This window comes from Homarus americanus, unplaced genomic scaffold, assembly GCF_018991925.1.
Source record: "Homarus americanus isolate GMGI-L3 unplaced genomic scaffold, GMGI_Hamer_2.0 scaffold25467, whole genome shotgun sequence".
Lineage (NCBI taxonomy): Eukaryota > Metazoa > Arthropoda > Malacostraca > Decapoda > Nephropidae > Homarus > Homarus americanus.
In genome coordinates this window covers 5,976,724-5,999,740 of record NW_024732867.1, presented here as the reverse complement: position 1 = coordinate 5,999,740, position 23,017 = coordinate 5,976,724, and the positions used below count along the sequence as shown (strand labels likewise).

At 37.4% G+C, this 23,017-nt stretch overlaps 1 protein-coding gene across 1 annotated transcript in view; it reads right to left on the bottom strand.

Annotated features, from left to right (window-relative positions):
* Positions 1 to 1,233: 1,233 nt before the first annotated feature.
* LOC121869165 (N6-adenosine-methyltransferase non-catalytic subunit-like) overlaps positions 1,234 to 23,017 on the bottom strand; it is a 37,583-nt gene continuing 15,799 nt past the window's right edge. Inside the window, exons 5-8 of the mRNA XM_042370359.1 lie at positions 19,021 to 19,215; positions 14,321 to 14,506; positions 6,305 to 6,477; positions 1,234 to 2,140 (exon numbers count right to left, since the gene is read on the bottom strand). Of these exons, the coding sequence (XP_042226293.1) occupies positions 1,879 to 2,140; positions 6,305 to 6,477; positions 14,321 to 14,506; positions 19,021 to 19,215 (816 nt within the window). The 3' untranslated portion in view covers positions 1,234 to 1,878. The remainder of the gene's footprint in view (positions 2,141 to 6,304; positions 6,478 to 14,320; positions 14,507 to 19,020; positions 19,216 to 23,017) is intronic.

Below are 23,017 nucleotides of genomic sequence, written 5' to 3'. Positions count from 1 at the left end.
ACCATTATATACCTGTACTGTTTACCATTATATACCTGTACTGTTTACCATTATATACCTGTACTGTTTACCATTATATACCTGTACTGTTTACCATTATATACCTGTACTGTTTACCATTATATACCTGTACTGTTTACCATTATATACCTGTACTGTTTACCATTATATACCTGTACTGTTTACCATTATATACCTGTACTGTTTACCATTATATACCTGTACTGTTTACCATTATATACCTGTACTGTTTACCATTATATACCTGTACTGTTTACCATTATATACCTGTACTGTTTACCATTATATACCTGTACTGTTTACCATTATATACCTGTACTGTTTACCATTATATACCTGTACTGTTTACCATTATATACCTGTACTGTTACCATTATATACCTGTACTGTTTACCATTATATACCTGTACTGTTTACCATTATATACCTGTACTGTTTACCATTATATACCTGTACTGTTTACCATTATATACCTGTACTGTTTACCATTATATACCTGTACTGTTTACCATTATATACCTGTACTGTTTACCATTATATACCTGTACTGTTTACCATTATATACCTGTACTGTTTACCATTATATACCTGTACTGTTTACCATTATATACCTGTACTGTTTACCATTATATACCTGTACTGTTTACCATTATATACCTGTACTGTTAACCATTATATACCTGTACTGTTTACCATTGTAGTACACCTGCACTCAGGGCACTGTTTACCACTGCATACCTATACTATTTATCAATATAAACAGTAAAGGTATACAGTGATTAACAGGAAGTCAATTCGACAAACGAAGCCATTAGGTTATTTTAATTAAAGAATAGTGCCACTGGGTGTTACTCGACCTGCAAGAAGTAAAAAAGAGTTAAAGATATGTTTTCCTTTTAGACCGGCTTTTTGGGACACCCTGTATACTTTATTTATATATATTTTTATATATATTTTCACAAACACATTGGTACATTATAAATTTTCAAGTAAATTTAAATATAGTATACAGTGTGTAGTAAATAAGAGTTATCTGGAAAAAAGAAGTTTTACAATGAGATGATTTGAACCCCATGTTGTGAACTTTGCAAGTGTTTCTCACGTACAGCCTGAAATCATGTGTAATATTTTCCTTAAGACTCCTAACACTCAAAACTCCAAAGAATTGTTTTTTTAGTGCCTGACAATCAATAATAAAGTGAAACAAAAGAACCAGCACTTAATAATTTATTTACTAACTTTACATCTGTAATTTGGTGAATGAAACTGTTAAAGAGGTAGTCTGGAATAACTAACAATAGCTCTTGTTCATAGGGCACACTGTTTTCATCTAGGTTAACTCCAGGTGGCGACTTCTGAAACTGTCAAAATAATAGAAAAATCAATAGTAACTTTTGTGTTGTTGCAATGTGAGAAGCAACACAAGTAAACCATAGGGCCCTGTTATAAAAGAAAGAAACCACAGCAGAACACATCTGGTAAGGCAGCAACCACGAACAACTGACAGCTAATGAAGTAGCCTACGTTAATCTTGATTCCAACCCTGACAGGAATGGCCTTGCAAAAGTGAAAAATCATGAAAATGTCAATAGTCAGAGAGGTCCTGTTTCATAAATTTAAGTTAAGTCATAACAACAAGAGCCTCAGAGCTCCTTTACAGAATTTGATATAAAAATGTCATATAAGCATAATAAAATTAGCCAAATCACCTTAACGTATATCATTATAACCTCTATGGAATTTCTAACATACAATAATAAAAATAGTTATTTATAGTATCAAAGGCATTATGGATGCACTTTGTAGCATCCTCAAGAGAAGTGGCAGGAGAACACTCAAACCACAGGGGAGAATTGGTTATCTTGCTCGTCCTCGCCCACGGGTGAAGCTTCCACGTGATGACATTCCACCTCGACCTCTTCCACCTGGGCCTCCCTTTACTTTTGGAGGTGGAGACTTTGGCCGCAAGGCCTCAATACGCTCGGTGCAACCCGTTGTGATCTGGCCATTCGTAAAGTAACCAGCATACACGTCAGGATCAAAGTTGCTGCTGGTGAGACCTGGTCCTAGGGTCAACCAGCCAGGACGAATGGTACTGTCACGGCCAAATACGTGCAACCTATCCAACAGGACAGTGATCAGAAGTAGTATACGGGTTTAGAAGTACAGTATAGTAATACAAAATTACAAATCTAAAGTGAATATTTGTCACCAGGCTGATCAACAAATCTTGTTGGGTCAGTGAATATAGGTACTGTACACAGTACTCCCTGGTTTATGAAAGGATCCCACTTCTGAAAACTTTTCATAAGTCAAAGAATATTCTCTCGTTGGTAAACTCCCATTATAAAAACCAAGATATGAGGGGGAAGAAGTTTTGAATGATAATTTTTGGTGTATGTACAATGATTTTATGCCAATAATATAAATATAATCAAAATACATGCAGTAAAGTACAGTAATAGTTATATACCTATAACCACTTGCGTACAAGTTCCCCCTCTGTGCTGAATAAATCGTCTGGCATTATCCAAATAAATTACAGTTTTGACTTGGAGTATGTGACCCTGCTTATAGGTGTCTGACCCCTGAACTGCCCTTACACGAGCTAACCCACCCAGCATCTCTCACCAACTCAGCATGCTTATCTTTTGTCTATGCTCATTTAATAAATAAATAAATAAATAAATAAATATATAAATAAATATATAAATATATAAATAAATAAATAAATTAATAAATTAATAAATTAATAATAATAATAATAATAATATTAATAATAATATAATATAATATGATATAATATAATATTATATTATTATTATTATTACTATTATTACTATAATTAATATATATATATATATATATATATATATATATATATATATATATATATATATATATATATATATATATATATATATATATATATATATATATACATACGCGGGTTTAGCATGCACGGATTCGCAAATATGCGGATTGCCCCACCGGAGGAATATTCTGTACATTGAAGTAATTGAAGTGCATTCAAATAACGCGCGGCACCGAACACTGGACACCGCTCGCTCCCGCTACCTCACACACACATGCATAGTGCGTCGTCACCCCACCCCGCGCTCCCTCACTCAGTCAGTCTCGCTGTAACCACGCTCGTGTTGACATCAACATTGTAGGTCGACCCTGATTTTTTTACCCAAAAATCGTTAATTTATGATATTCCTTGTTTATAGGTCGACCCAAGTTTTTGAGGGTATTGGAACATCAAAACCTTCAGTAAAAGCGCTCTACGTCCTATAAACTGAGGCTCACCGTGCCTGAAACACAGAGTGCTGAAGGCAAATTGTTTACCATTTATTATTACGACACTTTACACTGAAACGCGGGTAGATTCAACAAAAATATTGTATATTTCCATTCAAGTATTTATTCAAGTGAATTAGGAGGGAATATTATTGTAATACAACAGTTTTTTAACTGAAAACCAGTACTGTACACTAATGTACAACAATTTTTATCTCTTGAGCAAAATATATGAGGTTTATATTCAAATTATTGGCTGTCTTGCAAGGATTCCAGCAATGCAAATTATAATCTCCTAACTTCAGTCTGAGATATTATATAAGATAAAAACTGTAAGCCTAAATAAACCCCTGGCTGAGCAGATGAGGGAGGGAGGGAAGGAGCCAGCCAACCAGCGAGGGGTGGGAGGGGGGGGGTTGAGGTAATATGTTTGACAGTTTGAGGCGAAGGTCTCTGTGTGTTTATTTAACAGTCCTACTATGCTTCTCCCATTTTAAAATGCCAGTGAAATGACCTGGGAGAATATAATTAACATTGCTGGGATTCTTGTAAGACACTGATTAATTTGAATAGCAACATGCTCTAATTTGCACTAGACATAACAATTTTAGTACCATAATGAAATTAGTACATGTACACTCCAGCTTTGCACTAAGGTCATTTATTTCTTTTAGTACGGTGTGTGCATGTAAATGGATGAAAATAAATGAAGAAATTTATGTAAATCTACCCAAAAATACAGTTGAAAACTTTATACTGTATTATAAAATGTACTACACAGTATTGTACACTAATGTACTACATTTTTTTATCTTGAGCAAAATATATGACGTTTATATTCAAATTATTGGCTGTCTTGCAAGGATTCCAGCAATGCAAATTATAATCTCCTAACTTTAGAATAAAGTTGTCACCAATCTTTTGTCTGGGAACACAAGGAGGCAGGTAGCCAGCGAGCATGAGTGCGGGAGGTGAGGTAAGATGTGACAGTTGGCGCTGAAGGCCTACTGTTTACTTATCATTATTTAAGAGTGACTAAGCTCTTCTCATAATTTGCCACCCAAATGACCTGGGTGAATATAACTTACATTGCTGGGATTCTTGGAAGATAGTGATTTATTTGAATACCTGTATAAACAGTCTATATTTGCAATAGACATAACAATTTAAGTACTGTAATCATTTAGTACATGTACAGTACAGGTTTGTTTCACGGTAAAATCTTTTGAACAACGAAAGAAAGCAAAAGTCATTGTTTTCGTCATGATTTTATCCCACTTTTCACTGTAATACGTACGTCATTTCAGCAAAAATATTACATTTCCATATTTATTTCTGAGAATATATTCATTCAGTCACAGTTAAGGTCAAATATACTTGTGATGTAATATTTTAATGAAAATAAGGTATCGTAGTTTTCTTTTGTTTTAAATTTAATTAACAAAGATTGAAGTTTCAAATGTAATGAACAAAAATTTATGTACAGTATCTATAAATAAACTTTAAAAAATGAATACTTTATGTTTTACATCGTCCTGTGCATAACATACCATGGATTTGGCTACTTTGGGCTTGTTATGATGACGCAAGAGATCTGCCTTGGCAACTGTACCGACACTCACAGCTGGTGGTGCGTTGGTCCGTCATTTCCATTGTTTACTGGTAAATATTTTTCAACCTAACGAAACTATTACCCGTTTAGAGGTCGACCCCCAATTTTTTGCCAAATAATTTGGTCTTAAAAACTCGAACTACACACAGGTATATACAGTAAATAAGGACATGGGGGGCCAGGGGAAACAAGAAAACACGAAGTTCCCAAGTGCTTTTGTGTAATTCACATCTTCAGGGGTGAGTACAGACTAAGAAGTAATTATTGACAAGGCTAATGTTTACAGTAGAGGATTTTTTTTTTTTTTACGGTGATCAGCCCACCCGGGCACAGGTCACTGAATCACATCGGAGCCTGGAGGGCGAAAATGTAATAATAATAATAGCAACACTGTGATAATAATAATAATAAATACAAAGAAATACAAGAATGAAAAAAGTCAATAGTGAGAAACGCTATATGTACAGTATGTTGTGTTGTCATGTAAAAGAAACAATTGAGACCCTACAATTGTGTGTAAATGAGTCAGATAGTCAGATCAGCAACCTGGGAATTGGTCACAATTTTCGTGATGCCATATGGCAGCAGGGTCTACCATTAGACAACACATTATGCTTCCAATATCTTCCCAGGTGGTAGTACTGTACCTCCCTGTTTGGTAGCTGCCTACTACTTACATATATTTCATGTAGATCCACAATGGAAACGTGGACAAGATAAATCTCCATAAAACCACACAGGAAAAGGGAAACAATGGAGCTCCGTTGTTTTGTTCGTTAACCGAACTGAAGATCCTTATGGGAGGTAATTCGTTAACCAAAATTTCGTTAATCGAACCGTTCGTTAACTGAGGGACCGCTGTATTTTGGCAAATTTTCTGTATTTATTAACCATGAAAAAATTATGAAAATGCCAAATTAATTTTTTGTAACGTCAGGGTCTTCATTCGTAAACTGAAGCAGGAGACAAAAATAATTGTATCTTCAAATTTCTGTAAACTGAAAATTTTTAAATTTGGGACTACTTGTAATTAGGTAAGGTCCTTGTTATCGGAAAATATTTTGACATGGAGTTCATATCCTCTGAGAAATGGGTGAGCAAGCTAGGAATACTCTGAACACTAAAATCACCAAGGATGATCAACTTTAACAGGGTAATTGGAGGCAAGCTAACAATTCCAAGAAGAGTACTGTAATGAACACATCTTGTTAAACCACTTCCTGATCAGGGGTGAAGTCATGCCTAGAAAAATCAGAGGGTAAATATCTAAAGAACCTCAAGGAAAAATTTTCTAAACAATGTAAGTAACATTGAAGTTGAAAAGAAATTTACCTTCAGCCATGTTATGCAGTTTTAACTCTACCTTACCTGCGACGACCGAGGCAGAAATGTTCGATGATATGAAATATCTCCACTGGCTTCTCAAGTGATCCATATTCAGCTTCTTCTGATATGATGAGATCAATGTCAACATTTGCATGGATGAAATCTCCATCAGATGACCGCCGAACTGTTCCTTTAATTCCCATTAGACAATGTTCCTGAAAGATATGAAGTGTATCATACAGTATACTGTAGGTGCATCATTGTAAGCAAGTGATATATGTAGCAGCGGTGCTCAAGCTGCATTTCCCTCATATAACACATTCACAGTAACTCAATCCCCTTCTATCTTTAAGGTAAATATACATACAAAAAAGGGATGAGAAAAAGAGAACATAAGCAAGGTAGGCTATAAAAAGTAAAGAAATGATCCTGTTTGAGGCAGAAAAGTAAATGGAAGTTGGATAGACTACAGGTACTCCTCGACTTATGACCACCCAGACATACGACCGCTGCAGTCGTATAAAATATTTTTCAAATTACGTATTTTCGAGTCCCGACGTTTGTGATCGCGCTGTGTACTGACAAAATTTTCGTTTATAATTCCCTTTAAAATGGTTGGCAAGCGTAAAAGTGAGAGTTCTCGTGGTGCTGAGAAGAAAAAGAGACACCTATTTTAGATTTTCTATGTATTATTATCGCATTTTCGACTTACAACCTGGTTGTCGGTCCCTAACCCCGTCATAAGTCGAGGACTGACTGTATAATGAAGGCTGAGCAGATTAGCAGTGTCTGGCAGCCAAGTTGTGCCCAGACTAGGGGTCAGAATTTTTTTTTTCATGTCTGTGTGCCCAGCAATTGCCTGGCAGACAAATAATATTTTGAGAGGAAAATACTCAGACAGGAATTTGTCAAGTACTGTGTGACCTTACCTCTCAGTACATGTTTAACCAGTGAGGTCCATCAACCAGCAAGATGATGATGAGGAGGGGGCTGTGTGAGTGTGCTCGACCTGATGCCAAATCATGGCATCACAGCAGAGCTGATCCCTAAGTTTTCTGTTCACACAATGATTTGACCTGCTAAGAAAGTCCATGTGGTGTTTCAGCCTCAGTGACATCACAGATAATCCCTGCTACAGGTATATTGGTTTATTTTCAAAATGAGTTGACCTGAAGATCTGTTTAAAAGCTCCCACTGATTGCTGTGTAAACAGAGTTGTGATATAAATGAAAGTGAAAACATCAATAAGAAAAAGAAGCAAGGAAAATTTGCTGGGTTCTTCAAATGTCACTGGATGGAGAAATGAGGGTAAAAGACATTTAGTAATCTTTGGGATGATACAGTGCAGTTGCAATAATTTACAAAATACAAATGCACAAACAAAATTCATGGGTGCCTCTTTTTTTTTTCTTTTTAATTTCAGTCTAATACAGGTAGTCCCCGACTTATGACTGACTCAACTTACGTCCATCCGCACTTACGACCTGCTCTGACCGTACGACAGTCCACGCATACGACCGCCGCAGTCGTGACCAAAATTTTTTTTCAAATGAAGAGCGCATTTTCTATACCAAAACGTTTCGGTCCAGGCGAGAGGTGACTGGCTCGACTGGGTCACCGCGTGGGTACACTCACTCAGTACAGCGCTTAGTTGGTGTTTGGCTATCGTATCCTACTGATCGCGCTGTGAACTTTCGTTATTATCGTATTTAATTGACTTTATAATGACTGGGAAGCGTACAAGTGAGAGTGCTGGTGGTGCTCCAAAGAAAAGGAGACAGGCAATTACTTTTGAGATAAAAATGAAGATAATAACACAGCATGAGAATGGAAAACAGTAGCAACAATCTCACGCGACCTAGGTTTCTCGCACTCGACCATATCCACTATTCTGAAGGACAAGGAACGTATTCGTGATGCAGTGAAAGGAACAACACCTATAAAGGGAACTATAATTTCGAAGAAAAGACAAGGTCCTATTCACGATATGGAAAAATTATTGGTGATATGGATAGAAGACCAGATACAGAAGAGTGTACCCTTAAGCCTTCTAACAATACAGGCTAAAGCAAGAAGCCTGTTCGAAAGCCTTAAGGAGCAGGCAGGAGATGAATGTGATCAAATCTTTACAGGAAGTCATGGGTGGTTTGATAGATTTAAAAAATGCTGCAGTCTACACAATGTTAAGGTGAGTGGAGAGGCAGCTAGTCCTGATGTTGGTGCTGCCGACGCTTTTAAAGAGGAATTAGATGAAGTGATTGTGGAAGGGAATTATTTGCCTGAGCAAATATTCAATGTGGATCAGGTTACAAACATTGCATGAATGGAATATGGAAGAAAGTCCTGAAAAGATATATAACAGCTTTTAGAGGATTTCCATAGTGGGGTACGCTTATAATGAATCTAATTTCTGGTTCTAGAACTCCTTGTTCGTTATAGCATTCTGCTCGCTATAGGATTAATCTGTTCCAGGCCCCAAATACAACCACTTAACACTGGAAAAATAGAATATAAAATTGTAAAAAAGTGCATAAATATGCATCTAAACCCCCTGAAATAAAGAATATCATTACTTGTAATAAAAAACAATAAATTAGTAAAAAAGAAAAAAAAAATATTATTTTAAATAATGTTCAAGTAGGAGTTTTCGTTCGTTATAGCATTCTCAATTTTATAGGTAAAACTGCTCGCAGGAATATTCGTAGTAGGATCCGGGTTATAGCATACCCCACTGTAATGAAACTGAAGTTATTTCGGATATTAGTAACAAGATAGTGGAATTAGGTAAACAGCTTCAGTTAGAAATTGATAATGAAGATGTTGAACAGTTGGTTGAAAGTGTAGCAGAAGAGCTCAGTAACGAGGGTCTTATTGAACTAGAAGCATACAAAGATGCAGAGGAAGAAGAGAGACAAAATGTAGAAGACCTGCACCCCCAAAAAGTTTTCAGTGAAGCAAGTGGCAGAGGCATTTGCTACAATTAATAAAGGAATGCAAATGTTTGATGGCATGGATCAAAATTATGAGAGTTTTGCCAAAGTTGACAGAATGATCCAAGATGCACTTGCTTGCTACAGAGAAATTAATAATGAAAAGAAAAAGCAAACTGTGCAGTCTAAATTGGACATCTATTTTAAGAAGTCCCTCAGTGCTGTCTCCTCACACCCCACCAGTGCTGCCTCTTCATTCCCTCAAGATGATCCAATACCTTCAACCAGCAAGTTTCCCCTGTACATAAACCTGTCTGAAGAAAGTGACATTGATGACCCACCCAGCCCTGTCTCCACCTCTGCTTCATCCAATTACTATAGTCTCCATGTATCCTGTAAATAGAAAATTATGGGGGCCCTGTGTGCATTCAGCTGATTACATTAAAGGTAAGTGCACAGTCACACTGCATCCATTCTTCATTATTGATTACTTTTACTGTACTGTATTTCATTTTAGATTTTATATGTATTATTTTTTTGCATTTCCAACTTAAGACCATCCCGACTTACGATCTGGATTTGGGTCCCTAACCCCGTCGTAAGTCGGGGAGCAGCTGTATATGGGAAAAGGAGGAAATCCCCAAAGCTCTTAAAGATGCCTCCATCATCAACATTTATATGAACAAGGGAGACCAGTCAGACTGTGGCAACTACCCCAGGATCTCACTGCTGTCCATAGCTGGCAAGATTATCGCTCAAGTCCTCTAAACAGACTTCTTCCTGAGGTGGAAAACTTCCTCCTAGAATCTCAATGTGACTTTAGACCATCACGTGGCACCAGTGTCACGATCATTGCTGCCCGCCAGATACAGGAAAAGTGCAGAGAACAGTGTCGACTCGGTCAACAGGGAAGCCCTCAGGCGGACCCTCAGCCAATTTGGCTGCCCACTTAAATTCATCGCCATTGTGAGGCAACTTCACGATGGCATGAACGGCAGTGTCCTGCACAATGACAACCAGTCTGAGTTCTTCTTCGTCCAAATGGGGGTAAAACAAAGATGTGGACTGGCACCAATTCTCTTTTCCTTTTTCTCGGCTGCCTTTCTTATTCATTTTCAGTGCCAATTTAGCCGGCAGGATGAACATCCAGTACCGGATGAAGGGTCTTTTCAACATAAGACGACTCCAGGCAGGAACAAAGGTGTCAGCAGCTTCCATTAATAATAAATAATAATAATAATAATAAACGGTTTATTAATCGAGTTGCAGCCGGTGGCTGAAAATATACAGACTTACATTTGATTTAGACATAATGATATAATATGCATTGAATACATTTACATGGCTGTACAGTACAGTGGTCCCTCGGTTAACGAGCACAATCCGTTCCAGCAGGTTGCTCGTTAACCGAAAAACTTGCTAATCGAAACCGGGTGGGTTTTGGGTAATTGGTTCCAGCTCACTGAAAATTGCCTAAATTCAACAAAAAGGTAGAAAGTACACTTACTTTGAGGTGTGTATGTAGAAGGCTCCTGGATGATGATGATGATGATGGGAATTAGAATGGGGGTGGAGGAGAAGGGAGAAGAGAAGGCATTGGGGTGGAAGAGAAGTCACCCCATGGCACCATTTCACCCATAAAATTTTAGTTCTCTTGGTGTAATTCAAGATTATTTTCTTTAAATCAACACTGCACTGCATTATATATTGTCAATATGTAAAATAAATTTCAAAATGACCAATAATTTGCTTGGAAACAGAAAAAAAGCGTTTAGTTGAAGAGAGTCTCAAGCAAGATGTTACCTCCACTGAAAACAGAGGGAGACTAACGCCTGTCTGGTGTGTTAACAGGCTGGATGGCACGCCAGAAACTAGTTTCTTTACCTTCAATTATGTTCAATAATTGTTAAAATGATTAAAAAAGTTAATATTAAACTTTTAAAATTATTGAATAGTATAAACTTCTTGATATTTACTAAAATAGTAAGGAATTTAAGCCCTAAAACCGATTACTGTACTGTATTGGCAGATTAATACTACAGCTGGTGGACCGCCAAATGCAAGCGAAAACATGTTGAAGTCGGCTCGTAAAAAACTCGTTAATCCAGGGATTGCTCGTTAACCGAATTTAAGAATCTTATGGAAGGTAAATCGTTAACCGAAATCTCGTTAACCGAGGCGCTCGTTAACCGAGGGATCACTGTACATAAATCAGGAGTTGTTTATTATTTTAACAATAGATGGGATGGTGCTGTTCTTATATCTATCGGTGCGGGCTCTTATGGGCTGTATGCAGATGACCTCACCCTTGTCGCTCACACCGAATGCAACCTACAGGAGATCCTGAACAACTACACAGACGTGTGTGCACACTTCGGCCTTGGGGTGAATGTACGTACGACTCAGATTCTTTCAGCCACACCTCCACCATCCATCCAGCTTAGCGGTACTACCCTCTCCAATGTTGCCCACTTTCAGTATCTCGGCTCTCACCTATCCACCACCGCGGACATCGATGAAGAGATTCAGCATCGGATCAGATGTGCATGTCAAGCCTTTGGCGGACTCCGTACCCGTGTCTTCAGCTGCAGGGAGCTGAAATTATTTACAAAGTTGCACGTACATTGAGCAGTGGTCCTCCTCACCCTGCTATATGGCAACGAGACATGGGTCACATACAGGAGGCACCTCAAGGCACTTGAAAACTTTTACCAACATAGTCTACTTTCCATCCTCCGAGTATGCTGGGAAGACACCAACTGTAGGAACACCAAAGCTACCATTATCCATGAACAACTACACATGACTGGCCATGTTACTCGCATGGATGACAGTAGACTGCCAAAGCAGCTACTTTACAGTCACCTAACGAATAGTAAATGTAACGCCGGCGGGCAACTGAAAAGGATATAAGGATAGTCTTACGACAAACCTGAAAAAGTATCACATTGACGATCACTTCAAACCGTAGCGCTTAGAGGAGCACCACACAAGAAGGTGTCAATTCTTTCAAGTTAGCCCAACTGCAAACTAAGGCAGACAAGTGCCAATGCCAGAAAGATGCTGCCGCCGCCCCTCCTGCACTACAATGTAGCCCCCCACACGTGCAACATCTGTGGATGACGTTCTAAATAACCCATATCATTTTATCATATCTGGATGATCGTCATACTCGATTCCGAGTGACAGGAAGGTAGTAGATAATCATGACATATTCTTTATAATACAGAAGATACAGTTGAGAGAGTGTGTCTTGGTGGCTGGGGTTCACAACAATAATATCAGAATCCTCCAAGCTGTATTTTCTCTGAGAATGGTAGTCAGTACTGTATATTAAGTAGAATGTGAGGGATAATATGGTTCATAAGATAATTCTTTATCACCCTCCGTGATAATGACCTTATCAAGGGGTTTACCTCACATAAACTTATATTGATCCCTACAATGGATGACATGAAGGAAGTATAGCTGACATATGTGCGACCCGATTAATATAAAAGTGTGTCACAACAAGAAGTAGATCACAACACCATTGACTAGGGTTGGATAGAAAAATAAGGTTAAAGCAGCATGACCTTAATTTATTATTAGTTATACTCGTATAGGTAACCATAAATATTGCCTAACTAATGTTATATACACTCAATACGTTTGTTAATATTAACAGTTAAAAAAAGATAAAATAATGATTCGAACAAACTATTCTTTAGATTATAAAAATTATGCATAACACATATTGTCAAGAAAATGATTCATTCAGTAGCCAGTTCAGCCATCCTAGTTTACAATGATGGGCAGTAACCTGTCTGGCCTGGATGGTCTCACACCGGCTCTGGTCTACCTCTGTAGTATTCCCACTCTCTGTTAATGTGAACTATTACAGCTCCTCCCCGACTTACGACCTACTCAATTTACGACCACCCGGACATACGACCGCCTCAGTCGTACCAAAATTTTTTCAAATTACATATTTTCGAGTCCCAACGTCAGTGATTGTGCTGTGTACTGAATTTTTTTCGTTTGTAATTCACTTTAAAATGGCTGGCAAGCTTAAAAGTGAGAGTTTTGTGGTGCTCAGAAGAAAAAAGAGACACCCATTTTAGATTTTCTATGTGTTATTTAAGCATTTTCAATTTACGACCATTTCAACTTACGACCTGGATTTGGGTCCCTAACCCCGTCGTAAGTCAGGGAGGAGCTGTATATCAAATAATATAGAGCTTGATTGGATAAATTGTCTTGTGAATTTATAAACAAAACAATGTCATCCTTCCCCAGTCCTTATTGGAAGATGGAAGTATCAGAGCTTGATTGTTGAACTACTTGAATGCTTGTTTGTGTGTTGGGGGCGATGACCAGTGGGACCACTGCTTGAAATTTCTTGCTAGATCTAGAAAAATATACCCCAACCTCAAAAACTTGATAGAAATTTTTGAAAACCTCCCATACATTGAAAAAAAAATATATATATATTTTCTTATTAATTTTGTTTTCATATTTAAGAATCGTAGTTAATTTAGATATAACATTGTTCATTTGGCACTTATTTTTGTTAAGTAATTTGGAACCCCTAGGCACATGATTCGGCAATTTTGCACATCTAAACATTGTGAATCTTCCTCCATTTCTTAAAAATAAATGATAAATACAGGTACAGTGGGGTATGCTATAACGAACGGATCCTATTACGAATATTCCTATAATGAACGGTTTTACCTATAAAATTGAGAATGCTATAACGAACGAAACTCCTACAACGATCATTTAAAAAAAAAAAATTTTCATTTGATTACTCTGTATGCATTATTTTTGTTTTTATATTTTATATATTTTGTACATTTTATTGAATTGTATTGATTAAAATAAAAACAATAATTTTAACTGTATATAATTTTGTCATACCTCAAATTTGGTTTTGCAACAGGGAAGATGCAGACATGAGTTTGGTAAACTTTGTTTTTCATAAGTGGCAACACTGACAACGACCTGCTGTCCAGTAAGGGTGGGGGCTGACTTTGCACCATCCACCTTGACTTTGTCAAGAACTTTCGACCAGGACTATACTTTTTTGGTCCAAACTGAAAACTAAAATTAATTCCTGTGTTGTTTTGAAACAATAAAATAATACCTTTGTTCGCTGAAATACAGCTTTTGGTTCAAGATTCTTCAAATGTCCAGGATTGTTGATGTTGGTACGTATCCAACAGATATCTTCACAGCGTCGAAAACCCCACTTGCGGAGACACTGACGGCCGAGATCCAAGCCTTCTGAAGATCCACACCACAAGAAAATAAAGCTACGTGGAGCAGCAACCTGAAAGTTTTTAAGAAAATTTCCGTAAGTTATGTGGGACTGCTACTTGACTGCTAGTAATTAAATAAATCTTTGTGGGGTTGCAATCTGAAAGTTTCCAATGTCATCCATTTTAAGGATGAGGAATTGTTCCTAAAAATTCAGGATTACCATCACCACTAGAAATATTGTGAAAATAGTTGAATCACCCTTCAAAACCCTAGTCCTGTGGGGTGAAAGTTACCATTTAAAGCTGAGGATTACCATAGTTTTCTTTGGCATCATACTAACACATGGGTTTCTTGATCCTTATGTGACCTGGCTAAGAAGTACAGTATCACATTGTGGGTCAGTCCCTCAGCTTTAACTTGACTTAAAAGAAACCAAAAAGAGGGATAAAAGAAACTGAATTATCTTTAGTCTTGATTATAGTAAATGAGATTTCAGGATCAATCTCTTGTTCATGGTTTGATATCTTGGCTAAGGTGACTCAAGTATCTTAGCTTGCCAAATGCCAATTGTCTTGAGACGATGACAGCACAATTTTGGTAAATCAGCCGAAGATGTTAATACCAGTTAAAGGATTAAAAAAAACATTAACATACTTGGTATATTTGCCAATGTTCAGCATTTATGAGACCTCAATACACCTTGTCACATAACAGTTCGAACAGTTCAACAAAATAAAGGACAGTTCACCTATGGCTTTGACATTCCCTTGTAATGAATTGACGCTGTAACAAAATAGTTTGACAGAGGAGATACTCACAAAATTATTGACGAAGCACTATGGATATTGACAATGAAAATAAAAGATTTGATAGTTTAACACATATATTTGACAATTAGCATAAGCTTTGAATGGCATATACAGTAGTGCACGTATATAAACGATATATACAGAAGCTCAACAATTAATTAATTCAGCAAAACCCAGGTCCCTTTACATTACAAAGTTGCAGTGATGATGATTTCAATCCCAGATGTCCTCTCGTGCAATACACCTCTGTAAGTATGTCTGGGATGCTGGTAGTTTGCTGAACAAAGGGTAGCATCAATACTGGGGACTGCTGTCCTCAAGTGAACTAAAATTTTATGGGTGAAATGACGGCATGGTGTGACTTCTCTTCCACCCCAATGCCTTCTCTTCTCCCTTCTCCTCCACCCCCATTCTAATTCCCATCATCATCATCATCATCAACCAGGAGCCTTCTACATGTACACCTCAAATTAAGTGTACTTTAATGCATTTATTTTTAGTTTGTATGTAATTTTCGGTGAGCTGGAACCAATTACCCGAAAACCCATTGAAACAATGGTTTCGGTGAACGAATTTTTCGGTTAATGAACAATCTTCTGGAACGAATTGTGCTCGTTAACCGAGGGACCACTGTAATAAAAAATAGATATGAATAACAATGTGCACGAGAAAGTGTGAATATTGCTGACGACTCATCAGCTGACTCACTGAGGCACCACCAACATGCAGGAAAGGATGGTGGGTGGACATGCAGTAATTAATATTATACACTCATAATGAAAAAAGGTAGATTAATATAAAAAAAAAAAAACCTGCTTTACCCGTGATGATGGGAGTGTGTGCCTAAGTTTGACTAGTCAGCTGAAAGCCCAGCCTTTCACAGTTCAATACACATTCAGCCACAGAAAAATGGTAAGAGTTTAGGTAAAGTAATTCAAACAAAAAGGATAGTAATCCTCCCAGGAATAGAGCAGAGGATGAGCATATATTGCATCATCCATGTCAGAGTCACTCACATACAGCTGCTACACTCCATCACCACCACAAGCATGGACCTGTCAGTCATGGAACATTTTATATCATCAATAAGATTTACAATGTATCCATTTTGTGCAGCAAAGTTTGTTTCCACCACAGCAAGTTATTACAAGATACAGTATTACCACACATTTTGAAAACAATTATGGTGTAGTGGAAATTTCTGTGGGCTAGTTTGAAAATTCACTTGCCTGATGGGCTAGGGGAACATTTTTATATTCAACAGGCCTGATTATAGTAAAGTCATATGAGGGATGAGAAGCGCTCACAACAGTGTAGCAGTGAGGAATACTGTAAGTACTTGCATTCAAACTTTAAGTTGTATCTTTTGCCTCCCAGACCTCTTTTCTATTAAAGGGATAAGGTTGTGTCAATGGTTCTAATATGCATACGAGTTCCAATAAATAATGTTGAAGGTCCTGGGGGCAAAGGTTTTTAACCCATAAACTTGAATGGCAATAATTATGAGTTGTCCATGTCACACTTCATCCTATAAGTAAAGCTACATGGAGTTGGAACTTGTAATTATGCAAAAAGAATAAAGTTATGTGTAATTGCAGTCTGGACGTTTGTAAGGAAATAAAGTTACAAGGAGCTATGACCAGAAAGTTTATATGAAAATAAAGTTATGTAAGGATGTGACCTGAAAGTTCCTAATGATCCACACTACAAAGGTATACAGTAGTATATGAGACCTGAAGGCTAGATATAACGTCTTGAGTATCAATCACTCTCACAAGCAGGAAAACTTCTTTGAAAGAGAATCAAAGAAATATTTTTACTAGTACAGTAGAAGTCCAAAAATCCGGACTGCTTGGGGATTGGGTCGGTCCGGATTTTCGGATTTTCCGGATTCTCAGGCAGTACTTTTAAAATTCAAATTTAAGGAGGAATAAAGAAGAGATGAACAGGTACATTTTGATAGTTTATTCTTTAGCAAATATAGCATGCTTCATTTATCAAAACGAGCTGTTTTAATGAAAAAACTGTGAATTCTAGAATTTTATTCTTTGCCATTTTTATATCATAAATTGTAGACTTTCCAATGTCGTATGTTTCCATTAGAACAGTATTGCTCACACCACGTTCTAGTTTGTCACTCAATTTCAACGTGTTCTTTCTCTTCACACAACAAAGTTTATCTACTTTAGGAGCCATTATTATGGGCTTGTACAGTACTCTGTAAATGGAAAGAGTAGGACTCAAAATATTGTTATATTACAATGGTATTCTATTCATACTGTGCTTGATATAATGCATTCACGGAAATGTAATATTTTTGCTGAAATGACGTACGTATTACCTGTGGAAAGTGGGATCAAATCGTGACGAAAACAATGACTTTCGCTTTCTTTCGTTCAAAAGATGTTACCGTAATCACTTTTCGTATGGTTTTCAGTTAAAAACCTGTTGTATTACAATAATATTCTATCCTAATTGAATATTTTCATTAAAATCCATCAAAATCATTTTCCTTGTCATCGTTTGCAGCAGCAAACAGCTTCTCCCAGTCCTCTCCTTGAACAGGGCTAGAGGGTACGGTTTTTCGAATCATTTTCAGTTAAAAACTATTACATCACACGTATATTTTACCTAAACTGCGCCTGAATGAATATATTCTCGGAAATAAATAGTAGTTTTGCTGAAACGTGATGTATTTCAATATAAAATAGGATAAAATACATGACGAAAACAAAAGACTTTACCTAAGCTTCCGATGTTCTTGAGATGTTACTCGTTTTTTTTCATAGTTTTCGGTTAAAATTCTGTTATATTACAATGATATTCTATTCATACTGTGCTTGATATAATACATTCATGGAAATGTAATATTTTTGCTGAAATTACGTACGTATTACAGTGGAAAGTGGGATCAAATCGTGACGAAAACAATGACTTTCGCTTTCTTTCGTTCAAAAGATGTTACCGTAATCGCTTTTCGAATGGTTTAGTTAAAAAACTGCATTACAATAATAATCCCTCCTAATTGACTTGAATAAATATTTGAATGGAAATATGCAATATTTTTGTTGAAACTACCCGCGTTTCAGTGTAAAGTGTCGTAATAATAAATGGTAAACAATTTGCCTTCAGCACTCGTGTTTCAGGCACGGCGAGCCTCGGTTTATAGGACGTAGTGTTTTTACAGAAGGTTTTGTTGTTCCATTACCCTCAAAAACGTGGGTCGAACTATAAACGAGGAATATCATAAATTAACGATTTATTGGTCAAGAAATTAGGGTCGACCTATAAACGAGGGGGGGTTATAGACGAGTATATACGGTATGTTGTCACAGTTTGATTGCTCGTTTTAAAGTGGCGACCACATGGTCGCTTGTTGTCGCTGTGCAGCTGTGGCGCTCATGCATGCGCACATACACACAAAAGCCCGCTAAAAAAAAAAAAAAAAAAATTAGTTTTCGAAAAGTCCGGATTCTCGGGTGGTCCGGATTTCTGGCATCCGGATTTTTGGACTTTTACTGTACCTTATAACAAGAAATACCTGTCATGGATAACTGAGGTTGAAAAATAGACAGAGACCGACAGACAGACAGACTGTTTCACTACCAGGGGATTAATTCAATACAAATGCAAATGGAGTTTTTAATACTCAATTGAAGACCTTTTTAATCTGATTTTCACAAAAATATCAAAATAAATACAAAATAAATAAAGGAAACTTCACAGCAAAGTAGAAAATAAGATGTACAGGGTATTGTCAAGCTAATGATTTTACCTGGGCAATATCCAAGTCCATGATCTTCTGCCAGTCCCAGAACTGCACGTTGTTTACACCTGTGTGCTGATATTCTTCCAATGGCGGCTCTACCAGAATTACATCAAATTTGGTTGGTAGTTCACGTAGATCAAAAGTCTGAAGGTCAGTTTGGAGGTACATGGGAGGAGTTGCAGTTGAGGCTATTAAATCATCCTAGAAAAAAAAAAATATATTACTCCAAGAAATTAGATGTGAAGTCTGTTACAAGTGTTCTGATCAAAGTAAGAGGATGAATAACATGGTTTGAGAGGTAGCAATAGCTTTGACTAGGAAGACAGTGAGGAGGTTAGGCTAGGTTAGGTGTTGTTATTCAAGATCAATTGGATCCTGATCAGCCACTGCTTATTTCACCTGATTAAACAACTACTAACCTAACCTAACCTAACCCCTGGGGTGCCTAATTCTACACGAGATCCGATGATCAAAGAACAAGAGTTGGCGGAGCATGAAGTGCGAGTTAAAATATTTTGGAAAATTTTTAACGTCAAGAAAGCTGTTGATTTCTTAGTGGAGGCTGGGGGCAGCTGTCTGTGGCAACGATTCGTTATGCTGGCGGCATGTGTTGCAAGGTATCCCAGGTGCGAGGCAGAGTCAACCTGTGACTGGTGAGGCTCAGACTGTTGCAGTGAACCTTGCAAGAGAAGCTGCACAATGTTACAGCTGCAGGTTTCTCAGAGACCACCAACGACGACATCATGGAGGTGATCCTGAGGTGACTGCCGACGAGATGTTGAAAGACGATGACGTCAGTGAGGAGGCAGGTGGTGTGGCAGCACGAGAAGAACAGAAGATAACATATGGTAATGTAAAGGAGTCCATCGAGTTTGCAGAGAAACTCAAGCTCATCCTTTCCAAAGACCCTGTCAATCACCGCTATGAAGTCTTCAATAACCTTCTAGACCAAAGTATGGAGCAGTACATCCAGATGTATCACGACCACATCAACGCTAGCCATTAGCGTAACATCACCGACTTCTTCGCCCACAACCCACCACAACCACAGCCAGCCCAAGTCAGTGATAGTGACAGTGATGGTGACTTTGAGGGGTTTGTCATGGAGGCCCTGACATCTGAGGTGGATAGTGATAGTGATTCACCTGAGGGCCACTAATCTGCCCTCTGCCTCGGAACCAGCCCCCATCCACGTATGCCGACTTATCTCTTCTACTAACCTAAGTGTTAAACCTTGAATTTTCTTTTACCTGGTACAATAAATTATTCTCTTATTGATATTTATCTTCTATATTATGTGTAGGTGCATACCATCATAAAATTAAGATACTATTTTTACTACAACGTACGTAATGTGTCGGAAAAAGTGGAGTTTGGGGGTCGGCCCAGTCTCTATTTCAATTAGTCCCATATGTTCTGTTATTTCATTTAACCGTTTCTCATTTTATGCGGACCTCCACGGGTTCAAGTGACTGCGTAAATGCAGACTATACTGTACATATATTCATAACTGCAACCTAAGAGTTAAACATTAATTGTCTAAGTCAGTGATTTTCAACCTTTTTCATCTCACGGCACAGTGAGCCAGGCACCAAAATGGTCGAGGCACCCCATCAGTATTTAAGGATAGATTTGATCGGCGGATCTACACTACGTAATTAAGGAGAGAATTTAAAACTGCCATTTGGGCTTTTAATGAACAATACATTTGTATATTTATTACATTTAAAAAAAGGAGTTTAAAGCACTCCATAAAGGTACCATTAATGTCAAAATGTACCCAAATGCTATTTTTTTAAATGCTATCCAAATGCTATTTAAACTCCCGCGGCACACCTACGGATGCTTCGCGGCACACTAATGTGCTGCGGCACATTGGTTGAAAATTGCTGGTCTAAGTACAGTAACACCCCGACTTACGCGGTCAACTGAACCAGCGGAGTAGCGCGTAAAATGAGAAACGCGTAAATGGAATAACAGAACATATGGGATTAATTGAAATAGAGACTGGGCCGACTCCCAAACTCCACTTTTTCTTACACAATACCGACACAATACCTACGTTGTAGTAAAAATAACATCTTAATTTTATGATGGTATGCACACACAATTAATATTTAAAAGAAATACAGTCGCCAGGTTAATGTCCATTCAAATAATGGACTCAACTCCCCCCCCCCTCTTCCCACGCTCGCTGGCTCCTCCCTCTCTGAGAAATGTTTGGGTATAAAACACTAGGTTTTAAGGTATATAGTAATACATAATACCTCAGACTAAGGTTAGGATAATATAATTGACATTGCTGGATTCCTTGCAAGACCAGAAATATTTTTAATATAAATGCCAAATATTTTGCACAAAAGATCAAATTTTGGCTCTGTAATCAAAATTCTTACATTAGATCTAAAATTTCTATGTCTAATGCAAATTCCATGATGTTTATATTCAAAATAATCACAATGTTATAAGAATTCCAGCTATGTAAATTATATTCTGGCCATGTAATTTGTATGAATTTTATGAGCTAAAACAAATATCTTCAGTAAATAAACATATTATACTTCACCCAGACACTATCTGTCAATCAAAATACCCCACCTCCGGCTCCCGCCCCCCTCCTCTTCCCACGCTCGCTGGGTCCCTCCCTACCCCCCACCTTCCCTCCCTACCAGAGAAATGTTTGGGTTAAAACAATATTCAGTGGTCCCTCGGTTAACGAGCGCCTCGGTTAACGAGATTTCGGTTAACGAGTTACCTTCCATAAGATTCTTAACTTCAGTTAACGAGCAATCCCTCAATTAACGAGTTTCTTACGAGCCGACCTGAATATGTTTTTGCTTGCATTTGGCGGTCCACCAGCTGTAGTATTAGTCCGCCAATACAGTAATCGGTTCTAGGGCTTAAATTCCTTACCATTTTAGCAAATATCAAGAAGTTTATACTATTCAATAATTTTAAAAGTTTAATATCAAAATTTTTAGTCATTTTAACAATTATTGAACATAATTGAAGGTCATGAAACTAGTTTTATGCACGCCATCCAGCTTCTGAACACACCATACAGGCGTCAGTCTTTGTGTCTTTTCAGTGGAGGTAACATCTTGCTTGAGACTCTCTTCAACTAAACGCTTTATTTCTGTGTTTCCAAGCAAATTATTGGTCATTTTGAAATTTATTTTACATATTGACAATATATAATGCAGTGAAGTGTTGATTTAAAGAAAATAATCTTGAATTACACCAAGTGAACTAAAATTTTATGGGTGAAATGGCGCCATGGGGTGACTTCTCTTCCACCCCAATGCCTTCTCTTCTCCCTTCTCCTCCACCCCCATTCTAATTCCCATCATCATCATCATCATCATCATCATCATCATCATCATCCAGGAGCCTTCTACATACACGCCTCAAAGTAAGTGTACTTTTCTACCTTTTTTGTTGAATTTAGGCAATTTTCGGTGAGCTGGAAGCAATTACCCAATGGTTTCCGTTAACGAGTTTTTCGGTTAACGAGCAACCTTCTAGAACGGATTGTGCTCGTTAACCGAGGGACCACTGTATTTACATTTTTAGTAATAAATAATACCTCAGACTAAAGTTAGGATAATATAATTGACATTGCTGGATTCCCAGCAAGATCAGGAATATTTTTAATATAAACGTCGTATATTTTGCACAAAAGATAAAATGTTGGCTCTTTGTAATCAAAATTCTTACATTAGATCTAAAATTTGTATGTCTAATGCAAATTACATGATGTTTATATCCAAAATAATCACAATCCTACAAGAATTCCAGCAATGCAAATTATATTCTGGCCGGGTAATTTGTATGAATTTTATGAGCTAAAACAAATATCTTCAGTAAAAAACAAATTATACTTCACCCGTGTAAATGAGTAAATTCATCGCGGAAATCGGGCATCCCGGTTCTGGTAAGGTACCGCGTAAATGACCAAACGCGTAAATGAGAACCGCTAAACCGAGGTATTACTGTATTAATA